General features: G+C 42.7%; 1 protein-coding gene across 3 annotated transcripts in view; it reads left to right on the top strand.

Moving 5' to 3' along the window:
* SUCLG2 (succinate-CoA ligase GDP-forming subunit beta) overlaps positions 1–15,874 on the top strand; it is a 273,195-nt gene extending 257,321 nt beyond the window's left edge. For all 3 annotated transcript variants that reach the window (XM_030307196.1, XM_030307197.1, XM_030307198.1), the window contains exon 11: positions 14,818–15,874. In XM_030307196.1, the coding sequence (XP_030163056.1) occupies positions 14,818–14,933 (116 nt within the window). In that variant the 3' untranslated portion in view covers positions 14,934–15,874. The remainder of the gene's footprint in view (positions 1–14,817) is intronic.
* The last annotated feature ends 4,702 nt before the right edge of the window (positions 15,875–20,576 follow it).

Genomic DNA, 20,576 nt, shown 5'->3' with positions numbered 1-20,576 from the left:
TTTTTCCTTAATTAAGCAGCTCTTCATCTGTCCTGACAGAGCAAGCAAGGTAAAGTGGTACGAAGAGGCAGGAACATTGTGGAGAATTTTAGTGGTAGTTGCTATTTAACTTGATAACACACTATACTTTTATTTTAACTGATGAATTTTTTAATTGTATTTATTCATGTTAATACTCAGATTGGTTCACATTTCCCGAATGCACACCATCACCTAGCTAGTAAAAGGGAGATGGGAAAAGATGTCCGTCATCCCAGCATCTGTGATAAAGCTTAGCGACCCATAAAAAACTAAGTGTGGTAGAAAAATTTTACTGGAGTCTGAATTGCAATAATAAATAATTATTATTGCTAACATTTGTTAACTTGCTAAGTTTCAGATACTCTAACATATAGCTATATAGTCTAAATAAATGTCAGATTTTTAATGACCAAGAAAACAGACGTTTCAAAAGCCGATGACAGATTTATTATAAGTGTCTACTTCTTGTAAATAAAGAAGGTAGTCTCTCTTAGTTGTTATGTGGCCATTTGGAAGATCCAAGATCCTTGCCATAATTCTCACTGATTTATGACCCACGTTTTCAAGACTCTATTGCCACACACAATGTAATAGAAATGTCTTGATGAGGAAAGTTTTAATCAAATCAAGCTTGATTTAGTGGGATTTTGTGGACAAATCTTTGTTCTCAGCTGTGTAATAAGTACAAGTTGTTTTACCAGTGGATAAGGAAAAGATTACTCTCCTCTTTGAAAATGGTAACTTCATAATTACATATATTTACTTGCCTTATTGCAACAGAACTCACCAGCTGAGACACAGGATTATTTTTATTTAAAAGACTCCTTGGTAAATCAGACAATCACATTTTGGTGGGGGAATTTAGTTTTTTTACACAGTTGTTTCTGGCATAAATAAAGGACAAATAACCTGACGTGTTTATTTTTTTTTTTTTTTTTGTCTCTGAAATATATATATACTTGGCACAAAAGTTAACTAGCTGGCTAATTTAGTCCAAACCATGATACTATTGAGAAAAATGTACAGACATTTATTAACAGCTTTGTGTATCCAATGTGCAAAGATGTTTTAGCCCTAAGCTTTGGGTTTTGTACAGGTAGTTTTACTATTCTAGATCAGGGCTTTCCAGTATCTTTAGAGAGAATTTTTTTTTAATTTCATGTTTTTGGTATTGTCCCATCTAAATCTGCAGCAAACTTCTATACCTCAGATAAGCTGAAGAGGAATATGCTTTTCTCTCACGTGCTCATTGTGATTCCACGTTAGGCTATGAATAATAATGAGTCTAGATAATTGATAGATTGGATCCTGTTTCTTAGTCAAATCGTTCAGCTTGATTTTTCCGTACAATGCAGAAAGGTTTGTTTCAGCAACATAAACATTCTGCTTCTCTTTTGACAAATATCTTTCAAAACAAGAGTCCCTTGTGGTTCCCTTGCTTGTTCTTATCAATCTCTTTAATGTTCCCTAGACTCCCTTTATAGCTGTTGAGAACATAAATGTCTCCAAGTCCACAACTTCATATCCCGTTTTCTTTTACTTTCTTGACTAAGGCTCCAGCAGCTCTTCTCTGTGGACACTGCCTTATTCTTGCTCTCTGAAATACTGACACATTGGAGCCACAGCCAGGGCAGTGCACCCGTAGTATCCTTCTTAGCACAGACACCGTAAAATTGCCTGTGATGCTATAGTCTGCTCAAGGGGCAAAGAAGCCTTGAGTATGAAAGCGTTCAGGGGCAGCCATACAGCTTTCAGCTGTGTCCACACACTTGGCAGCCGTCCATTCTGCCAGTCTTCCATTATGCTAAGATGTGAGACCAAGAGAGGAGGCCAGTAATTATTCCTTTGACTCCCATCATAAAAGGCAGCGTTGGCAGACTGACTGTGACCGACTAGCTGGGAAGACTTTTCATTCAGCCTATTTGAGCCCTAGGTTTGCTGCTGACCCCCAGAGTCATCAGAGAATAAGGGAGCCCTGGTCGAGGGACTGAATGATCCTGGGCGGAGGGAACGTGGATGCCCAGCAGGGCCAAGGGGCTGATGCTGTGCCCGTTAACATCCCCCGACCTCTTAGCACATTTCCCAGCATGTGCTCTCTACCGAGTTTTCATCTCTCCTGTTCTCACTCTCTGTTCCCTTGCAAGGCCAGGTGGACCTGTTCCCCACCTCCACCCCCAGCCTCTCCAAGCACACCTTCCCTCCACTTCTCAGTTTGTTCTGTGGTCTTTGGAGATGTGGCTCCAGGAGGAGGGGTCAGATGTTCTCTGTGAGTGCTCGTCTCGTTTCCTTTTTGGGTTCCGTTCTCCTTGTTCTTTCTGTCCCCATTCTCCCGGTCCCTGTTTTCTGCACACCTTTCTCCTCACCTTGCTTTCTGCCTCACTAGTGCCCATTCACCCCTCCTCGTCCCCTCCCTTCCTTCACTGTCCGTGGATGTACCCTTCCTAGGACTGAGTTCACTTGCTGTCAGTGTCTGTCACCTCTCCCTGCTTCGGTCACCAGCACCATCTTCCTGAGTATCCTCCCTAGTATTGATTCATCATCACCAGGTTAAACCAGAGGACATGTTGGAGACCATCCTGCTCTGTCATCAAGGCTTAAATCCTCTCATTGTCTAAATCGATAAACATTTCTGAATGCTTCAACCTTGCCACACTTAAACATTACACCAAGTCTCACAAGATATAACCTAAAGTATTAGGGTAGCTAAAGCCTTTTTAGAGCAAATATTTTTTTTTAAATTTTTTTTTTAATGTTTATTTATTTTTGGGACAGAGAGAGACAGAGCATGAACGGGGGAGGGGCAGAGAGAGAGGGAGACACAGAATCGGAAACAGGCTCCAGGCTCCGAGCCATCAGCCCAGAGCCTGACGCGGGGCTCGAACTCACGGACCGCGAGATCGTGACCTGGCTGAAGTCGGACGCCCAACCGACTGCGCCACCCAGGCGCCCCTAGAGCAAATATTTTAAGTTTCCAGACATACATTAATCAACTATACTTGGTCTTTTGAATTTTCATCTTACCCCTAGATGGTTCATGTGAGTAACTGAAATTTTTACCATGTTGGACATCTGCACAAGAGAAAGCCACTCATTGACCCAGAGGACAGTAGGCATCCAACCCGTCCATGTTGCTGGGCCTTTGAGGTGATCCTTCCTCCTCTGGGGACCCTGGTGAGAAATACGGTGACGCAGTAAGAGACCAAAATATCACCTTCGTTACTGGTGAAGAAGGTGAAGGATGAACCGTATTGTGTGCCGACAGTGGGCGTTCTTACTCTGAGTCACAGACGCGCCTAGTTACAAGCACCACAGACCCTGAGGGGCAGTGTGGGCTCCCTGAGAGAGCACAGTCCAAAGGACAGGCAAAGGAAGGGGCTGGGCTACTCATACCAACTTTCTTCTTTCAAAAATCCCGGGTTGGGCTGCCTGGGTGGCTCAGTCGGTTGGGCGTCCGACTTCGGCTCAGGTCATGATCTCGCGGTCCATGAGTTCGAGCCCCGCGTCAGGCTCCGTGCTGACAGCTCAGAGCCTGGAGCCTGTTTCAGATTCTGTGTCTCCCTCTCTCTCTGACCTTCCCCCATTCATGCTCTGTCTCTCTCTGTCTCAAAAATGAATAAACATTAAAAAAATTTTTTTTTTAAAAAACAAAAATCCCGGGCAGAGAGGTTTCTCCACTGCCAGTGCAGTGTCAGTGATGGTCAAAGATGAGCCCAGGAACGTCATGCTGTGTGTGGAAGGAAACACCCCCTAACGCACATCCAGGTGATTAGTCTGCCCTGGACACGGGCTGCCGATGCCTTTTGGTCAGGTGCCCACCTCAGTCCAGGCAGTGGTCCTTGCTTCAAAAGCAGGGACCTCACATTGTTCCCATGGGACACTTGTAATCAGGAGGGATTTTAGAGCATGACAGGTCTGGACATGACACATCCTAAGTCCCACACATCACGACACCACCTTCTGCTTTGTGGGTGTCTTCTGAGTGATCAGTCAGTTCGTATCTCCGTGCCTCAGTTTCTTTATATAACACTTGAAAGTCACATTTGTTCAGCCACCGAAGAGAGAGGAAACACGTTGCTCAGGAAGGGGACACACTGGTAGATTCTGTCTGTCCTACTTAAAGGCGACAGATGTGTCCGGTGACTGAGACTCTCCCAGAGGGTGCCACCTTGAGGCTGTCCTGAGGCAGAGCCATCTAGGAGGAAGGACTGCCCAAGAATGGGTTAGAACAGGCAGGACAAATAAATAGCTTTCATCTCATGCCACCTTCTATTTATTGGCAGTGGCTGCCCACAGTGCTGGACCGAGAAAGATGCTGAGACTGTATCTCAGGTCAGCAGAAAAGAGCTCTGTGGTCATCGTCTTCTGCAGTTTGTGGGAAAGGAGAGTAGGGGCACTTGAGCCAACTATCAGCCACTGTTGATTCAAAGAGAGCAAGAGTAGGTAGGATTTTCTGTCCTGGAAATACAGCGGCTTGCTGCATCAGAAGTGGGAAGCAAGAACCGCAAGCTGGAGAAGTACATGATGAGGCCGGGTTCTTGTCCTCCACAGCCACAGCACCAGAAATTTGGATTGTATGGAGCAAAGGTCTGCAGACTTTTTCTGTCATGGCCAAACTTGAGGCTTTGTGGGCCGTGTATTCCCTGTTGCAGTAACTCACCTCTCCCTTTGTAGCACAGAAACAGCATAGACAGTATAGGAATGGGGATGACCGTGCCGCGGTAAATCTTTGTTCCAAAGACAGTGGGACATAATTTGCAGCCTGGTGTAGAGAAGAGACCAGTGGCAAGGCCTGGAATTCTGGAAACTCCCCACGGTACCTGAGTCTAAAGCCTCCTCCGTCCTCAGCTCTGAAAGGTTTTTTAAAAGTCAAGAAAAATGCGGTGATACTAAGCTCTGAGAACCTAACAGCTCAAGGAACAGATCAGCAGTGAGATCCACTTGGCCATTCCCCCCACGTAAGTACAGAATCACAGACAGTGACACCATGATGTCACTTCTCAGGCAGCATGGGAGCTCCAGGGTCAGGATCACAGACAAAAGTCCCACACTGCCAAAATTACCTTTGAAAATTCCTGAAATCGTGCCTAAGTTAGAATATACATGAATTGAAAGCCATGCAGTAGACTCCAGGAAGGCAAATCTCCCTAAGTCTGTGTCGATGTTTTTTATGAGAAAGGCTCTATTCTGTTCTTTATGAGAACGGCCCTATTCCGAGCAGGTACAGAATTGTAGGGCATTCTGGCTTGCCAGAGGATACATTCCATTCCATACATTTGTCTTAGGTTAACATATATGTTGCTTTTTTGAGGGTTTACGTGGTTGAAAGTGAAAGTGTGGGCACCTAGCATGCGGCCTCAGTGAATATATGTTAGACTTGGTTCTAAATCTGGCTTGCACACCCTTCTTGGAAGCACTGTGGAGAAGACCCTAGCCATCGGCCTCCTGCCACTTGGCGTCGGTGGTTCCTATGGGCATCATGAGAATAACACTCACACCCTCGGCGGTGGTTTCTTCTTACCCTGGGAGGAGAAGTCATCAAGGAGAATAGGTGTGCACAGGATGTCTTTTGTCACTTTTAATTTTTCTAAAATGTGAGGAATCCACGGCATTTCTGTAAGATACTCTTCCAACTACAGTAACTTCCCAAGGTCGCTCAGCTTCTCGGTGACAGCCAGGTTTAAAATCTCCATTTCCTCACCTGTGAAGCAGGAATAGAAATATGGCGGTCTCATGGGGTTGTTGCAAGGAGAAGATGAGTTTTACAGTAACCCAGACAGTCCCTGGCTCAGTAAACATTGGCTGCCATTATTACTCGAGCTCTTGTTTGTAACTCCACCAGGGGGCACTCTGTGCGCCAAGCAGGGCCAGTCTGTGGGCTGGCAGCAAAGTGCCAAGCAAGGTGTTAGATACTGGTTGCACATCATCTGTGGCAAGTGAGGACTGCTGATGCAGCAGGAGTTTTACCTTTGATTCTCAATGAATTATTCCATTTTTAGCAGTACAATACCAAAAGACATGTGAAAAGTTATCTACATTTACATGTCACCAAGAAAATGGGCCCCTTCTATCTGGTTGTCACTTGAAAGGAGAATAATGGAAGAGGAGCAAGGGCAAAAGGACAGTGACCATTTTAGGAGGAATCTGCTGCTCTGTGGAACCTGGTTTGTTTCCACTGACCTCCTTTCTCCCTGGGGTGGAGGCGGGGAAAGATTTGATTCCTTAGAGCAGGGGTCGACGTATTTTAGGATTGATGGGCCATGATGACTCTGTCACAACCGCTCAGCTCTGCCTTTGGTGGCACAGAAGCAGCCATGGACAATCTGCAAATGAATCACTTTGGCTGCATTCCAGTAAAACTTTATTTATGGGCACGGAAATTTGAATTTCATGTGACTTTCATGTATCACAAAATATTATTCTTCTGATTTTTTTCCAACTATTTAAAAATGTAACAACTATTCTTAGCTGACATAGAATAGTCCTGATTTAGAACACCAGACCGAGAGTCAGTCCTGTACATGGCTCGCTGATTATTTCACCAGAGCAAATCACCTAACATTTCCGGGCCTCAGTTTCCTCTAGTGAAAACAAGAGACTTTGATCCTAAAGGACGCTTAGGATTCCTCCTAGCGCTTAGACGCCAAGTTACACGGTTGTCATGCAGCCTTGCAGTCATACAAATCTGTGTTCTCGCGTTGGCTTAGCCTTTGACTTGCTCGGAGACGTTGGGCAAGTTCCTCAGCCTCCCAGTGCCTCAGTCGTCTCATCTGTAAAATGGGGATGAAGATGATGTCTTTTTTAGGGTTGCTATGAAGGTTGAAGTGATACGATAATTGTGAACCCCTTAACTCCTGTATCCAACAAATATTTATTGTACCTAGTGTATATACGATAAGCGCTAACTGTTGCATTCTTAAAAAGCTCAATTCCTATTATAATATTACTCTTTATTTATTTATTTATGAGAGAGGGAGCAAGAGGAGAGAGAGCACACACATGAGCAGGGGAGGGGGCAGAGAGAGGGTGAGAGACAATCATAAGCAGAATCCGGTTCAGCACAGAGATCGATGCAGAGCTCGATCTCATGAACTGTGAGATCATGACCTGAGCTGAAATGAAGACGTGGATGCTTAACCGACTGAGTCACCCACGTGCCCCTGCAAATAATACTTTTTCAAAAAGCCTAATTTCTCTATACTTTTGACTAGAGAGTAATTTTCTTCACAGCCCTGTGATAAAAGACTGGCCTGAGTTGGGGGCAAGGGGCCCACCTTTTGAACAAAACCCTGTGATTTCTGTCCACTACCATGATCTTCTCTCCCAGGTCATGAAAGCAAAGAACAAATTTTGATAAATTAACCATCTCTCTTTACAGCTCTCTCACTCCACCTGGTGGCAGGAAGTCAGTGGTAAAACATGCACAAGTGGAGACTTTTAAAAATTTCATAATTATTCTTTTTATAATATCCTCTATTGGCAGAGCAAGACTTCATTTTAGAATCATTCCCCTTTGATTGTCTGTGTATTGCCATTTTTAAGGCACGCATTGGGGAGATAACCACTTAGCTTAGCAGCTTTCAGCAAGCAGATGTTAAGAAGTACTTGAAGTTGAACCAACGTGAGTCAATCAGTTATCTGTACAGGTGGTTATTAAAACTGTAGTCCTGCAGCCTCATTAAAAAGCAATGCAGCATTTAATAATTTTTAGAACATGTCAGCGGCACTAATTTAAATGTGGGGAAGAGATCAATTTCCTTTGTAATTGGGTACACAGGCATAAACACGGTCTTTGGAACTCTCAGTTCCGAGCCAGAGTTTAAAGTGGCTATGATGGTTCACTATTTGGAAATAAAGGCAAGCAAGGGGGTGGGTAGCAGGTGTCAGCCACTTGGTGAATCCAGAAGAAACCAACCTTGAATATTCAAAGAACAGCATTAATGAAAGAAGTCCACACAACAGCTAGCGTTTGCCCAAGGCTTCCCCTGATTCTCTTTTCTTTTCCAGTGACCTCATTTCCAGGCTGCTGGTTTTCTTTTTGACCCTCTTCTCTGTGCATTCCCCCTTCCCCTTCTAGCTGCTCTCTCCATAGGAACCAGGCAGCAGGGTCTGTGGGCAGCAAGGCCTGCCCTAGCTTTGCTTCTTTCTCCCTGGCCTGTGGGCAGGAGAACCAACGAGGGAGAAACCAGCTTGGAAGCCAGGACAGGGTGCTGGCAGAGTCAGGGCAGGGGCTGGTGCCATGGGACTTGGCGGGCTCACTTGCTTCCCTTGTTCTCTATGCCTCTTTCGTGTGCCTTCCCCCTCTGGGATATTCCTTACTATGTGTTCTCTCTCTCTCTCTCTCTCTCTCTCTCTCTCTCCCTCTCCCTCCTTCCCTCCCTCCTCCTCCCCCCCAGAACCAAGCCCTTTTCCTTCCCCCCTCCTCCCCGCCCCTCTCCTCTCTCCTTTTTCTCTTCTCTTCTTCTTCCTCTCCCTCTCCCTGTTTCATGCTGGGGTTCTGAGTATGCCTAGCTTGTGCTTAATAATTAAGGCTGTAATTAAAGTGTAACTGGAAGCATAATTAAAATTCACTTTAATGGATCCTGGAATTGTGAAGCAATTAGGCATTTTGCTATGACCCTGCAGGAGCAGCTGGAAGGAGAGAAGGGCCCATTTTCCTGGGCTCTGCTCTACCCAGTCTCTTCCGGCCCCGCCCCCTGGTTGTTAACCTTGAGGAAGGCCTTCCTGGCCAGGAGGGACAGAGGAGTGGTGGCAGCTTGGAGTCTTCTAGGGCACCGCATAGAGCCAGCTGCTGTTCAGCCCTTCTTAGAGAAAGAGGCCACCACAAAAGCCCCTGGAGAACCTGAGAAAACTCAGGAACAGTCACTCCTAATTTCCCTCAGGTCGTTTGGGGCTTCTGTTTCAGTCCTATTAAAAAAATGGGTTATTTGGGGGTGTCGGGCCAGCAAGGTGATCAGAAAAGCTCCCACACCTCACCAACTCAAGCACACTTGGTATGTGTGAGTCCATCCACCGTCATTCAGCCCATCAGCAAGCCCGGGTTGTGTCATGGAAACTGCACTGAGCGCAGAGATCCTGGTGGGCCGGCCTGACAGAATGTCAGCCTAGATGAAGCTTGTGTTTGGTGGGGGTGAGAGAAGCGTCAGTGAGCAGTCCCAATAGTGCTGTGATTCCGGAAGTACAAGGTGGGATGGAAGCTCACTTACAAGTCCTGCTCTAGTTTAGGGGCTGGGGGAGTAGTGACAAGGGAGGCATCCCCAAAGACATGCCATTTATTTTTATTTCAATTAATTTATTATTTTGAGAGAGAGACAGAGACAGCACAAGACGGGAAGGGGCAGGGAGAGGGGGAGAAAATCCCAAGCAGGCTCTGCGATGTCAGCACAGAGCCCAGTGTGAAGCTCCAACTCATGAAACCATGAGATAATGACCCGAGCCAAAACCAAGAGTCAGATGCTCAACTGACTGAGCCACCCAGGCGCCCCAGGCAATGCCATTTAAACAAATACCTCATGAACGTTTGGGTGTTGGCCAAGCAGAAGACAAGAGTTCTGGTTGGAGGACTCGAGGCCAAAGGTCCAGCATGTCTGCGGGTTCACGGATTTCTAAATCGGTCGTTTTCCACCTTTGGGAATACCTGATGCTCAGTTAAGTCCTGAAGAAGATGTTAATTCAGGAACTGGTTTAGTTAGGTTTCTTGGTTGCAAGGAAGAGTGACTTGTTCCAGTAGTCTCAGAACCCTAAAACGGTCCACAGCCAGTCTGTAGCCATGAAAAGAACGCAGGTAAAACTGAATAAACAGTTCTCAGAATGGACAGCAGCCATAATGAAGCCGGCCCCCAGGAGGAGGAGGATGTGGCGTGGAGGCCAACCTCAGGAGCAGCACTGCAGCAGGCTGTGCACTTGACTCCACCCCTCTCTGCATGTTTGCACCGCCTCTGTCTCACCTGCTTACTAACGGCTGATTAAGTCCTTTTCATGCTACTGTTTCCCATTTCGTGTGTGCTACCCATTCAGATTCTCAGCAGAGCAAACCTGACTGCACAAGCTAATGGCCATCGTCTGTATTTGCACCACCCTTGGGTCAGGTGCAGTCATCTTGGGAACAGTCCATGTCTGCCTTGGGACGAAGATCACCATGTGGTCCCTCCTCGAGAAGGGGACAGTTGGTAGGGTCGGTGTAGCCAGGCAGGGAGGCTGGAGAAAGCAGACACCCTACTTGTACCCGATCCTTGCTCTCAAATAATTTATAGTATCATTGAAGTTTAGACGATCTCGTGCGTGCAAAAGTGCCACAAATTTTAAATTGTAAATTTGACTCCTCACACAGGAGTCACCAGGAAATCAAAGTAGAGTGGGAAGACCAAAGGATTTTGAGACCTCATCCTGCCAATCACCAGGCCTCAGTGCTCTTGGCCAAGAAATAAATAAATGAATAAAAAGCACTCATTTATGAAGACCTGACTCACCAGGTCTTTTAGAACCACCAAATTCACAAGTTCAAAGGCTCAAAGTAATGTGGGAAGACTGGAAAACAGATTATTTTTTTTATTATTGTCAATGTGATTATGACGATATCCTCTATAAAGGTTGTCATTCATGGTTCAGCATGGATGTTTCAAGCATTTGTTCCAGGAATCATTCAGACCAGTGAGAGATCAAGTTCAGTTTTCATTCAACTACTTCCTAACTATTCCTAGCCATGCTAGCTAGACTTTAGCCTTTAACTTACCTGTGCCTCAGTCCTCCCTTCTGTAAAAGGAGATAATAATGGTAGCTCTCTCAGGGATGCTCTTGAGTAGCAAATGAACTAATAGAACTGAACATTGCAGGACACCTGCTAAGTTGCTGTTAATGCTTTTGTTACTGTTACCACTCCTGTTGATGCTGCTAATTCTCATACCGGTTCAGTTCCTCAGAGAGAACTTGACAGGCTTGGCTAAGATCTGTGTTCACAGGAGGACTCTGTCACCAAAGGAAGGTAGTCAGAGATGTGGCATGTTCAGGGAGATGAATCTGCCTCTTGATGCGTGGGGTTCTTGGAAGCTGTCTGTGTGGAGGCTGTTCTAAAGAGAAAGGAAAGAAGGAGAAGAGCCTTTCTGACCCAAATTTAGATTTCTTCCCTGGTGGATTAGAGGACAGGTAGGCAGAGAACTCTAGTCTATGTCTCTGTTGAAGGAGATAGAGGTTTACATATTTAACTTTCATTGACCTTCTGGTCCAAAGACCAGTTCCATTCTGTGTCAGTCAGGACTTTGCTGCACACTGTGTCATTATTCCATGAAAGCCCAACTTACGGATTAATGTCAGAATTCCTTAGCCTAATATTCAACACCTGCCATCATCTGATCCTCTGTTCTACTTTTCAACCTCTGGGACCTTGTCGGAAACTTCTACCATATGTATCAAAATGAACACTGAGGTTGGTTGGATTAATGAAATAATAAATCTTTACATCTGCATTAGGTAACTAGTGTGTAACAAATTGCCTTTAACACAGAAACATTGTTGATCTCACAGTGTTCTGTGGTAGGGAATCTGAGGGTGGCTTAGTTGGGTCCTTTGGTTTAAGTTCTCAAAGCTGCAAAGTGTCAGCCAGGGATAGGGTCATATCAAGGCTCGACTGGGAAAGGATCACTTCCCAATACATCATTGTTGGCAGGATATAGTTCCCCATGGGCTGTCAGGCTGAAGGCTTCAGTTGCTCCTCGGCTTTTGGCTGGAGGCAGCCCTGAATTCCTTGCCTCGTGGACTTCTCCATAGGGCAGTCCACAGTATGGCAATGTGCTGCATCAGTGTGAACAGAGTCAGAAGGAACAAGGAAGAAGTCCTGGGATTTTGGAACTTAGTCTCGGAGATGACATTCTGTCACTCTTGCTCTTCTTAGTCATTAGAAGCAAGTTGCTGGTTCTACCAATAGCCAAAGGGGTTACACGGGGGCGTGGAAAGCAGGAAGTAGGAACTGACCACAGGGAGCCATTTTGGAAGCTGCCTACCACCCTTACAAAGTAATGTGTCAGTCAAAGTAACGCCAGCTCCTGTAACAGATAAATGTTGAAATGTGATTCTTAATGTAGTAGAAAGTTCTTTCTCATTAATATGAAGTCTGAAAGCGTGCATGAGTAGGGTGCTCTGCTCTACAGAATTATTCTGGTATCCATGCTGAAGGAGGCATTGCCATGTCCAGAAAGGGGATTTTCAGAGTTGTCTTGGCTGGTGACATTCCAGAATGTACACAGGGAAAAAACCGAGTGACTGCAGGAGCTCACAATGGCAATTTTTATGGGCACATATTTCATGGCGCTCACACACTCTTGGCCAGAACTCAGTCACATGACCCCACATACATGTAAGGGAGACCTGGGAAATGTAGTTCCTGGTTGGGCAGAAGAGGAGCGTGACTGTCTGGTTGATGGCGAGCTAAGTCGGCCACAGATTCCTAGACATTTACAAAATCCTTTCACATGTGTTATTTCATTTGCTCCTCCTCACAACCCATGCTGTCAGCATTATTATCCTCATTTTATAAACAAGGAAACCAACCAGCGATATTCTGGTTAGAACATTCAGAGTTGTATTATTAGAACAGAGTTCAGGTTCCCATCACTGACACATACAGTCTGTGACTGTAGAAAAGTTCTTTAACCTCTCTGTGCCTCTCTTGCCTCATCTGTGAAATAGGGACAGTAAGATCTAGGCATCGTCGTCATAAAGATTTCGTATACTGCGTGGAAGTCACTTAGCATTATGTCTGGCGTGTGTATTAGTTATGAGGAAGACGATCATAATGTTATGTCTGGGGATTAAGAAGTTGAGGCTCAAAGGTGTTACATAATTTACCCAAAACTGTGCAACTAATCTACAACAGAGCCAGGGTGAGAAGCTAGGGATTTTTGTTTGTTTGTTTGTTTGTTTGTTTGTTTGTTTGTTTTGAGAGAGAGAGAGAGCCCAAGAAGGGGCAGAGAGAGAGAGAGAGAGAGGGAGAGAGAGAGAGAGAGAATCTCTCCTCACCGTCAGCAAGGAGCCCTTCTCTGGGCTCAATCTCACAAACTGTGAGATCATGACTTAAGCCAAAGTGAAGAGTTGGACCAAGGCTTAACCAACTGAGCCACCCAGGTAACAGCTTCCTTACCTTTTGAATTTTGTTTCCTAAAGAGGATATTTAGCAGATTTCCTGTGGAAAAGAGCAGTGAGTTAGCCTTGAACTAAAGATGCAATGCCAAGTGTTCACTTCGCCACAGCTGTGGTGGCCCCCGGCTCCCAGGGAATCCACACTACATCACCTTGTTAGCGCAAATGTTCCCCTTGAACTCGGCATTTGCCTGTTTGTATGAAACATGCTGACCAAGTGCTTCCTTTTTATTTGTACTCTTAGGTCCTCCAAGGCCTATATTTCAAGGTCTTTGTATATAAATAGGCTCTGCCTTGCTAACTAGATAAAAGCACAGGAAATGATGTAAGATGAGGTATTTCATTAGACTCTTAAATGTTACCACATTTCTCCTAGGGGCTTGTTCACTCTGCAAGAACAGAAGAGCAGTTTGCTTGCTAAATAGTCAAGTCGCAGAAGCACACCTCTGGGTGGGGTAGCTTGGCCCACAAGTGCTACAAATCTGCCGAGAATGGGAGACAAAGATACACCATCACAGGCTGCATGCAGTACTCTTTTTGGGACCCTCTGCCCTTTTTGTCATACAGAGCAGGGAGGAAGCGAGAACACGTGTGTTGAATAACTATCATTGTTTCCAAAGCGGTGGATTCATGGCCATAGGTGGGCAGACCCTCAAAACTTTAGTTTCATGAGATCTTTAGGACAGTTGCCTTCTAGTATGGGCCAAAACCACGTTAAATCCGCTCGACTGTGGATTATCAGCTGAAATGTCTGCTTTTATCAGTAAAAAAAAAAAAAAAATGTCCATTAGCCTCAGGCAATTCCAGTCTTTCGTCTTGCTTATTAGCCAGACCACCACTTGTTAGAGATCTTGCCACGTCATCTTCCCTGTCAGTGATGTCGATTAGAACATATATTTACTTCATTTCCTGGTGAAAAGCTAGCTCAGATCAGTCCTGTGCATCTTCACTTGTTACTTTCAGTATTCTGTGCCTACCAACCCATCGATTCGCCGTTCTCTCGCTCATACTGGACACATAGCTTTTTCTTTAGATTCCGTATTCAGGTTGTTCAAGCAAGGGGCACATCGGTTTCAGAAGATTTTCTTTTTTCGAATCAGTGGACCAAGTAGTTGTTGATCTTTCTTCGTTCACAGTCTTATAAGAATGTCATTATCTGCATTTTTTAAATGCCAGAAAAAAATATAGGTAGTATATTTTTATGTTATATTTTATGTATGTTATTTATTTATATTTATATATTTTATTTGTATTTAAGTAAGTTTATATAATTTATATTGTATAAGTGTGTGTATAAGTGTACATATATTTATATGTATTTTTATTTATATTTTGTATATACATATATGTGTATATGTATATATACACATGTACATGTATATATACACATATATGTATATATATACATATGTGTATATATACATATATATATATATGTATATATATATGTCTTATAATGCCAGACATTTGAGGTGAAAAAAAGGAAAAAAGTAAATTTTTCTGGTGGATACGTCTAAATAGCCAAATCTGAATCATAAAAAAAGCTGAACCTGAGCTGTAATTGGTGAGACCTGGGTCTCGCACAATTTCAGGTTGTACGAAACTTTCCAGGGCCCTACCTCCAGTTTCATTTCAGTGACTGTCCGTACCCCCCTGCCCATCTTCTAGGAACCAATGTCCACGAGGCCCAAAACATCCTCAGTAACAGTGGACTCCCCATTACTTCAGCTGTGGACCTAGAGGATGCCGCCAAGAAGTCTGTGGCCAGCGTGGCTAAGAAGTGACAGCTTCGTCCTGACCCTTGGAGGAAGAAGGCCATTGTCTCATAAAAAGGAATGATTCATCACTATGAAGGAAACGGTCATCCGATTGGGGGGAAAATGGGTGAGGGGATGAGCCATAATCACTCTGTGAAAAATCTTAAATCTGCATTTTCTTGAATAAGATAGCTAGCCCACCTCAATAATCTGATGTCGCTTACAATCTTCCATGTTCTGTTCTCATACTTTTCGGTCACTGTGAACCTGCTCAGTAAGCATTACTTGTTGCCGACTTTAGGGGAGCAGTCTGTTTGGCCAAGCAGTGTGTGTATATATAGAATTTGAGATCAGACCAATTCTACGATTTTTAATAATAAAAAATTCACATGCTCTAAAAAGTCAAACAAGATTACGTTTAACAGCTTAACTTTCAAAAAGGCACAGCGAAGACATTCAAAACTGTTATACACTGCAACAGCTTTTACAAGTTTCTAATTCCAACGCACTTAGAAAGTCCATGAATGTTCCAAAACACGTTGTTTTACAGTGGAAGATCTACATTAATATCTCACACATGTATTCTACCATTTGCCTTAATAGTGAATATACTGTGTACCTCACACTAAAAATAACGCCAGAAGCCTTATTTGTGATTTTGGAATAGAAGCTTCTATTTCAACGTCAAAACCGAAGAATGCTGATTCTTATGGAAATCTCCATAATTAAGTCATTTCAAGAAGAGACAGCACTCAAGATCAAATTATGTTGTGTTGGTATCTTTCCTCCCCTCCTTTTTCCCTCCAGAATCTGCCAGCTGGGAAAATGTAATTGAGAGAATCTGGCTTTTTTTTCATAATGCCTGTTTTTGTGGTGGGAAAGGATTTGAATTAGGTCTTTGTTGAAATTTTAGTAAATTCTTATCTGTACACAAATTTAAATAAAATCCTATGTTTTGTAAACTGTAAGAGCTGTGTATTTCTTGTGTTAGTCAATTTCATCCCTCAATTTTATGTCTTAGATAAGAATCCAAAATTAGAAAATTTGGGAGTGTTCCAGGATTATTTCAGTTTCACTCACCTTTATCAACAACCATTTCTCTTAGCAGCATATGCAATGAAAGAATAAAAATTATAAGCCCAGGTAAGTGTTACAGTGTCTAACAGGTTAAAATGTGACTTCAGTCTGCATAGCACTGAAGGAAATATAGGTGTAAACTCATCCTATTTAATGAGGTTCAGTTGCCAGCATTGAAGGTCTTTCTCTTCATGTATGAATGTTTAGCAGACCAGACTTTTGTTTGTTTGGTCAGTTTACATTGTTCTCATAAATCTCATATATGGACAGCAGTTAAAATGTCATTCTTTTTATAGCTCCATATTTGCCACGGAGAAAAAAAACATTGAATGGATCAGTCTTACAGTCTTTTTAAATTGTTACGCAATGAATGAAAAATATTACCAATGTCTTTTTAAATGTGGTTTGGCTTTTGATCGCTTAATAACTAGTTAGCAGGTAAAAGAAATAACATATACATTGTCAACTAGACAAAAATCAGCATATTTAAATTTTTTGCCCTTTGTAAAAGCTTATGTTCACATAGCTATATTTACTGTTGTTTCAAATGAAACCAATTTGGAGGAGGAGATAAAGGAATGCAGTCATTCATGTGTCAGTTTCTAACAGGGTTAATAGTAAGCAAATAGTCCTTTATTTTCAAATAAGTGTTTTTTTCCATTTTTTTTTTGTCAGAATTAAGTTCTTTTTTCCCTCTTGGAAGTTCGAAGTTTGAGTTTATGTCATTCACATAATATCTTGGGGCAGACCTCAGCATAGTTTCCATAAATATTTCTGGAATGAATCACTGGTATGTGTGTGTTGACCCAGCTATTGTGACTGATGACACAGGGTAGAATTAGGGACAGTTGGTGTTGGTAGTGTATCTAAAATCTTCCATATGTTATCTACACCATTATTCCCTATATTTCTGACCTTCCAGCATCCCTTTGAAGTCTGTTTCCTGATCTGTATATAAGTATGAAGAGTAATTTCCTTTAAATCAGATCAGTAATTTTTTTTAGGGAGAGAGAGGGTGTGTGTGAGCAGGGGAGAGGGGTAGAGGAAGAGAGAATCTTAATCAGGCTCCACAGTCAGCACGAAGCCCAATGCAGGGCTCTATCTCACGACCCTGAGATCATGACCTGAGCTGCAATCAAGAGTCAGATGCTCAACTGACTGAGCCACCCACACACACACACCCCTCCCAGAGCAGTATGTTTTAAGCTATTCTAAGCAAGAATATCCATTAAAGGAGGTGACAGTCCAATCATAGTACTATGCAAGAAGTTTACAGAGTAGTATACACGTTTTACCTGAAATGCTTTGCACATGAGATTTTTAAAGATTTTGTTACTCTATTCATCCTTCTCCTGGAACAAACATCAGATTTAGAGGTGATTAAAGTCCTGACCCCTCCCACTTAGCAACATTCACTTTCTTTGAGTTGATTAACTAGTGATATTTGTCCAGTCTCTTGCAATGACAAAAACCCAACTCAAACTTAAGAAAAACGGGGGAGAACTCTTTTGCTCTTTTGATTATAAAAGACAGGGGTTCCGGTTTCACTTAAGCCTGGATCCAGAGATTCAAACCCTCAGAACTTGGACTCTGCATCTCAGACCAGCTTGTGTCCATGTTGCTTTCGTTCCAGGCAGGCCATTTCCACAAGCTGGCAGAATGGCTGCTATTCATGCCTAGAACATATTCTCAGGTTTAGCATCCCTGAAAGAGAAAGAGAGAAAGAGGAGATGAGAAAGAGAGAATGAAAGGAAGTAGGGGGAGACAGAGAGAGAGAGAAAGCTTGAGGGAGGGAAGAGGAAGGAAGGAGGGGAGCTACTCTCTCTTGGTAATTGTTAGAGACATTCCAGAATTGAGATGACCAACTGTTTTGGCCACGAAACAATCCGTGGGCCAGTCTTCTGGCCAGGAGTTTACAGGACTCTGATGAATCCTGTATGATGAATCCTCTGACGAATCTGGATTAAATACCTACCTTGGTGGCCTAAGGATGATACCAGCCTGACCCAAACTGCCAGAGCTGGGAGGGAGGAGTACCTCCATAAGGAAAACTAGAGCTCCAATAAGAAGAGTGGATTCAGGGAAGGAAAAATAACAGAAGACAACCATGCTCATCAACCATAAAGCAATGAGGCTGAACGAATTATTCCGTAAGGATGCTTCCAACTCTAGAATTTCATGATTCTGTTCTAGTAATTTCTTACCATTTCTTTGAATTACATTTTCACCTGTGCATACAAGTTACTAAGTTTTTGTTTATAGATGTTACTTGAGTCATCTAAATATTTGACCTTAATTGATTTGTCTTGAATAGTAATGTCTGTCTAAGAAATAATGACGTTGTGGCAATTAGCTCAATTTTGCTTTTGTATTTAAGTTGTAATTCAATTTGTAAATTAGTAACATTGCCAGGAAACTTTAAATGGCCTGGTTGGATCTGTGAGTCATTTTTAATTAGTTCTTTTATGAAACTAATCCCCCTCAGTTTGTGGTCTGAAAGGGAAAGAAGTCATCCTAAAGAATTATATATTTTTTTATTCAAGATCTTAATAAAAGTGGGAAGAAAAATTTATGTTTTGACATTTCTAAATTAAACATTTAAAAGCCTGTGATCATTTGCAGGATGCAACCTATGTTCAAAAAATTAAAATAAATGGAAAACAGATAATAGTGGTTAAAAAAAACGTTGGGAAGAACAAGGAAGGGTATGTGAGAAGATAGTCTTCTATGGATATGTTCTTCAAGTAGATGTTCTTAAATATCCTTCTAGATCTGGAATTGGCAAATTAAGATCTAAGCAGCTATTTGAGTAACTAGAGTTTTATTGGCACACAGCTCTGCTTTTTTATGCTTCTGTCGTCAATGGTTCATGTCATGCTGCAGCAACAGAGGTTAGCTAGTTGTGACAGAGATTTTATGACCATAAAATATTTATTATTTGCTCTTTTATGGAAAAAATAAACAGATAAAGTCTATTTAGCTAGATAAATTAAAAAATATAATATTTCTCCAAAACTGACAGCAACAGATTATGGTTTCCAAACTGGGGAAAGGCAGACTTAGACATTAAAGTGAAACCAATGATTAAGTAGGAAATAGGATCTCTGATCTTTCCATTTTAAATCTGGGAGAAGTTAGTAGTCTACGAAAGGCCATTTGCCATTGAAAACTTACTCAGTTATGCTAATTTGTGTCTTTTCATCACCACAAAAATTGCCTGCAGGTAGCTTGGTGTGCTATTGAACATATGCTGTTCTTGACTACATACGGGTGTGTTGGAATAATATCAAATCATGGCTATGAATATTGAGCTCACAAAGAGCTGTAGCTATTGAGTCATCTTCAAAGTGGTCCTTGTTAGACATTGTTGCACATAATTTAATCTTGGGGTCCTGGAAAGTTGATAAGAAAGTAAGAAAAAAGTCATTTCAGTGCACCTGCCGCCCACAACGTTGCTGCAGAGGCATTATTCCTTTTTACCATTGAGGAGATACTAACATAATGAGATAAAAGTTGTTCTGGTCATGTTACATAGTTAGTGGCAAAAATTTAGACTTCTGGACTTCTGATAATCCTATCACTTCTGTGGCATCCCTGCCCAAAAGAACTTTCTTCACTGTGGGCAATGATAAGTATTGACTCTATCTGATATGTAGCTGCTAGCCACAGGCGACTTTTGACCACTGTGAACTGAATTTTGAAGTCTGCTTAATTTCAGTTAATTCATGGCTGCTTGTTGCTGGTGGCTACCATATTGGACAGCATAGGTCTGTAGTCTAAATCTGATGGGTTTTGGGATGCATCACTTTGACGTCAGAAGACTTCACATTGATTTACTGCTTACTGTCTGCTAGGAACTTTACCTGTGTTGCCTTCATTAATCCCCTTAGCAATTCTGTGAGTCTATCATTCTTATTTTATGGATGAGAACCTTGTATCTCAGGGAAGGTAAGAACATGACCAAGAACACACAACTGGCATTTGGCTGGTCAGGAGTGAAATTCTGATCTTTTGAATCCAAAGCCACTGCTCTTGGTTTTAAACCCCAACTCCGTATAGTTGTGCTGCTTGTAGTCATAGAAAATTTGAAAGAATGTTTGAGGCTAAGACATTTAGGAACCTGGGTTCTTGAATCTGTTTCCTTTTAAGTGTACCCCATACCTTGGGAAACACAAGTTAAAAGCCCAAAGATAATCTTATGCAATTGGACAAATAGTATGGACTACAATGGGAATGGCACCTTCCTGGATTTGCACAGTGCATAAGGCAAGGGCCCTTTTCCAGAGTCCTAATTCCAAGTGCCTTCTCATAAATCCATTGCCTTTCCCAATATACAAAACCATGATCACCCTATAAGACAAAAGGCGGGGAGGTGAAGGCTGGAGACAGCATTATCACAGCAGTTGGAGAAAATGTAGCTAGCAACATCACCTTTCTTCTGGAGTACGTTAGGTCCAAAAATGTTGTCTCAGATTTTGACATTTGAAAGAGGCCAGTTGAGATTCTTAGGCACCTTATGCCGAACTTAACAAATCCAAAGTTGATTAGATTTCATATGCCAACTATGGGAAAATATGCTTTTTTTCCCCTTGT

Source organism: Lynx canadensis, chromosome A2 (genome assembly GCF_007474595.2).
Source record: "Lynx canadensis isolate LIC74 chromosome A2, mLynCan4.pri.v2, whole genome shotgun sequence".
In the NCBI taxonomy this organism is placed as follows: Eukaryota; Metazoa; Chordata; class Mammalia; order Carnivora; family Felidae; genus Lynx; species Lynx canadensis.
The sequence above is the reverse complement of the archived record's forward strand: the minus strand, read 5'-3'. Positions and strand labels throughout refer to the sequence as shown.